Source organism: Morone saxatilis, unplaced genomic scaffold (assembly GCF_004916995.1).
Source record: "Morone saxatilis isolate NCDOM2014 unplaced genomic scaffold, NCSU_SB_2.0 Contig12, whole genome shotgun sequence".
NCBI lineage: Eukaryota > Metazoa > Chordata > Actinopteri > Moronidae > Morone > Morone saxatilis.
Genome location: NW_023339674.1, coordinates 14,931,219 through 14,933,509, shown reverse-complemented (window position 1 = coordinate 14,933,509; position 2,291 = coordinate 14,931,219). Strand labels below are relative to the sequence as shown.

General features: G+C 39.4%; 1 protein-coding gene across 1 annotated transcript in view; it reads right to left on the bottom strand.

Annotated features, from left to right (window-relative positions):
* LOC118322342 (voltage-dependent R-type calcium channel subunit alpha-1E) overlaps positions 1 to 2,291 on the bottom strand; it is an 88,363-nt gene that overhangs the window by 3,346 nt on the left and 82,726 nt on the right. The window contains 4 exon segments of the mRNA XM_035654000.1: positions 198 to 345; positions 646 to 774; positions 1,095 to 1,263; positions 1,442 to 1,548. Of these exon segments, the coding sequence (XP_035509893.1) occupies positions 198 to 345; positions 646 to 774; positions 1,095 to 1,263; positions 1,442 to 1,548 (553 nt within the window).

Below are 2,291 nucleotides of genomic sequence, written 5' to 3'. Positions count from 1 at the left end.
CATAAATCCCCAGTGTAATATATGTATATATATATATATATATATATATATATATACAAGCCTAACCCCTAACCCTAACCCTTAAGGTTTTTGCAACTAAAATCTGTCAAGTTTGATATTAAAGTCAATTGTGATTCAAAAGCTGAATTCATGCACAATATCTTAAGAGTTGTATCAGATGCATATGTATCAGTGACCTCTGTAGCTCCTTTGACGAGGCCTGTATTCGCCGTCAGGACTGATTCTCTCCAGAGAGTGTTGTTCCTGCCAGAGGCCGTTCACACACTGGTCTCCGATGGTGGAGAAGGAGCGCTTCATCAGCTTACTGTCTGCTGACATCCCAGGCTACAGACACATCAAACACCAAGGGAGGAATCACTTAAATAACCAGGAATGACACGTGATCAGCTCTTTCTCTCTCTCTCATAACCAAACACACATACATACAGACATATAAACTGTAGAACACATTATGTGCTGAGCAAAGTCTACAAACAATGATTATAATGGCTCTTTTAACATGTGTAGACAAATGCGAGTATACCTAATATACCGCATATTAAATTGAATAGTTTAAAGCACATTCTAATACATAATTTATGACTAAATATATCAGTTTGAATAAGGGTTATTAATCTTTATTACCTGTGGATCAACAGCCAGCCTGGGCATGGAGGACGCTCTGATAGATGCTGTCCGCTGAGGTGATTTAATAACTGTTGGGTCCTGCCTGGCCTGCTGCATCACTTGGTTATACTCCACTACGTCTGGCACCTATGCAAATACCACAAAAAAGAGGGCTGGTTGTTTTATTTCTCCTTCCAAGTCTCAAGAATCAAACTGAGAACATTTTACTGAATCTCTGTGTTCACTTAAATTATATTATTTTATTATTCCTTTGCATTAGAAATAACACAAGGCTTGGGAATCACAGATCTACAGTACTTTCCACAAGGCTAAGGCATAATGGACTGCTGATGGGTTTAGTTGACCTAAAGTTCACCTTCAGCTAACTTTTCTTTGACAACACAGTGATTATGCAGATAGGATGTGGAGATATTCTACTGTTCTCAACACTACATGTAGGTGGTTACCAGTGTGTGTAAATGATGGTGATGGTGGTGTGGGTGGTGATAGGGTTGGTAGGGTGAACGGTAATCGTCGTCATCTTCCTCCTCCTTCTCCTCCCTGGAGCGAGACAGCGGCTTAAGGAACATCTCTTGTGGAGAGATTGGGCTGAGTGCCACAAAACCTCCTCTGGTGCTGAAGGAGCACACACCATCATACCGTCACAAATTATTGTTGCCACGGAAAAAGGGACAAAATGCAACGGAAAAGTCAGTGATCATATTCTACAAAATACTAAAGATTTTTCTCTTCCTATCAGCATAAATAACCACAAACCAATATAATGTGAGGAAAATTAAGGTTGAATATTTACAGAGCAGATCCGGCACTATGCCTGAGAAATGAAAGGGATTTGGCATTGCATAGGATTTCTTGAGGCAGAGAGGAGGCATCCATACGCTGGAACATTGGAGCATTTTTCTATGGGGAGAGAAACACACAGTGGAAGATGGGAAATTAAAACAGGCTATAAATACTCCCCTATAAATACAACATGCACATTACCAGCAAAATGTCATTTTTGGAAAGTGCCATCTCTCCAGTCTGTTTATAAAATAAATAATTTAAAACTCACTGGGCCTTAGTACACACAGATCTCAGGCTAAATGTTAAACCAAACAGATTAACCATGCTAAATTTGAATAGCTAAATGATGAAAATAACTACTAGTACATCAATGGCTGCTGGGTGCATCATGGGAACAAATTTAAAGCTCCAGTGTGTAACATTTAGGAGGATCTACTGGCAGAAATGGGACATAATATCCATAATTATGTTTTCATTAGTGTATAATCCCCTGAAAATAAGAATTGCTGTGTTTTCGTTACTTTCGTATGAGTCGTATTTATCTACAGAGTCCGCCATGTTAAACCGTCATGTTTCTACAGGAGCCCAGAACGGATAAACCAAACACCGGCTGTAGGAAGGGCCTTTCTGTGTTTTTTTGTGGCCGCAATAGCTTCTCCTACATGCTTGGAATGAGAGGGTGAAGCAAGGGGGTCGTAATCTGCAACTACAGATAGATGCCACTAAATCCTACACACTGAACCTTTAACCAGGATTTTGTTATAATATACCCTATATATATTTTTTTCTTTATTTAACCAGGTAAATTGAGAGTAAAATCTCAAGAGTGACCTGGCCAAGAGGGCAGCATAAACATT